Raw genomic sequence first — 1,593 nt, 5'->3', positions numbered from 1 at the left:
TTAAACAATTATACAATTATACATTCTGTTACCATGGAAATAAAAACAATGGCTACATCAGGAGAGAGAGACACATTCTGTTATCATGGAAATAAAACAATGGCAACATCAGGAGAGAGGAGACACATTCTGTTATCATGGAAATAAAAAACAATGGCAACATCAGGAGAGAGAGACATAGAGCCTCTGTTATCATGGAAATAAAAACAATGGCTTTATCGAGAGAGAGAGATACATTCTGTTATCATGGGAAATAAAAAACAATGGCTTTATCGAGAGAGAGAGACACATTCTGTTATCATGGAAATAAAAAACAATGGCTTTATCGAGAGAGAGATACATTCTGTTACCATGGAAATAAAAACAATGGCAACATCAAGAGAGAGAGATAGATACATTCTGTTATCATAGAAATAAAAAGGAAATAAATACAGAGTATATAGAGTCGTCACTACAGACCTACTGGTTCGTTCCCAGGCTGTATCACAACCAATACAATAATGATCGGAGGTCCCATAGGGTGGCAACACAGTTGGCCCAGCAAACCGGGGTTAGGCCTACGTAGGCAGTCATTGTAAAATAAGAATTTGTTCTTAACTGACTTGTCTAGTTAAATAAAGGTTCAATAAAAAAATTAGAAAATAGAGTGAATCATCATGTTGTGTTTGACAGGGACCACCTGACCACATGACACAGGGACCCCCCTTACAAACTGACACAGGGACCACCTGACCACATGACACAGGGACCCCTTACAAACTGACACAGGGACCACCTGCACACAGGGACACAGAAGAGGAGACACTCAAACATAACACCCTGGATTGAGGGGTTTACACACTAGAGAGATATTCTACATTGTTGCTCCAGTGTGTCTTACTGAACATGACCTTGATTAGAGTGAATCATCATGTTGTGTTTGACACAGGGACCACCTGACACAGGGATGCTGAGGTGTCATACCGAACATAAAACCCTGGATAGAGGGGCTCAGTGAATGTGGTGTGGAATGTGTACAGGTGGGTCAGTGTGTCAGAGGAGACTATATAGAAGGACAGAGTGCCGGCTGGCCAGTCCAGATACACTCCTACTCTGTGGGAGCTGGAGGAGGGGACGTCTATTGTGGAATTATTATTGTGCCTGGAAGTGTAACTGTTGTCAGAGCAGTCCAGACTCCAGGACATGTCATTACATCCAATCACACAGTCATAACCCCTTCCTCTCCTGCTGATTCCTTTATATGTCACTCCTATATCAGCCCCACTCCCACTCCACTCTACCTCCCAGTAACAGCGCCCGGTCAGACCCTCTCTACACAGCACCTGCTGCCAGACCTCAAATCTCTCTGGGTGATCAGGATACGGCTGCTTCTCTCGCCTACATGTCACCTTTCTGTTCCCCTCAGACAGAGAGAGGAGTCTGTTTACTGTGTTTGGGTCCAGTGTGAGATCACAGACATCTGATGGATGAAACCAGACACAATATTAGAAATCATCATCATTCACATTAGAATGTTACAACCTGTTACGGCTAGACGTAACTAGCGGAACAGGGCTACTTCTTCATTTCTCAAAGGAAAAACATCATCCAATT

The 1,593-nt window shown here is 43.1% G+C and overlaps 1 protein-coding gene across 1 annotated transcript; it reads right to left on the bottom strand.

Moving 5' to 3' along the window:
- Nucleotides 1–813: 813 nt before the first annotated feature.
- On the bottom strand, nucleotides 814–1,484 carry LOC135568694 (stonustoxin subunit beta-like; the record flags this gene model as incomplete). The annotated part of the gene is made up of 1 exon (XM_065015449.1): nucleotides 814–1,484. A coding segment is annotated over one exon (576 nt), but the record flags the coding sequence as incomplete, so codon positions are not given.
- Between the last annotated feature and the right edge of the window lie 109 nt (nucleotides 1,485–1,593).

This window comes from Oncorhynchus nerka, unplaced genomic scaffold, assembly GCF_034236695.1.
Source record: "Oncorhynchus nerka isolate Pitt River unplaced genomic scaffold, Oner_Uvic_2.0 unplaced_scaffold_1430, whole genome shotgun sequence".
NCBI classification, from domain to species: domain Eukaryota; kingdom Metazoa; phylum Chordata; class Actinopteri; order Salmoniformes; family Salmonidae; genus Oncorhynchus; species Oncorhynchus nerka.
Note: the sequence above shows the minus strand (reverse complement) of the source record. Positions and strands in the feature narration are given on the sequence as shown.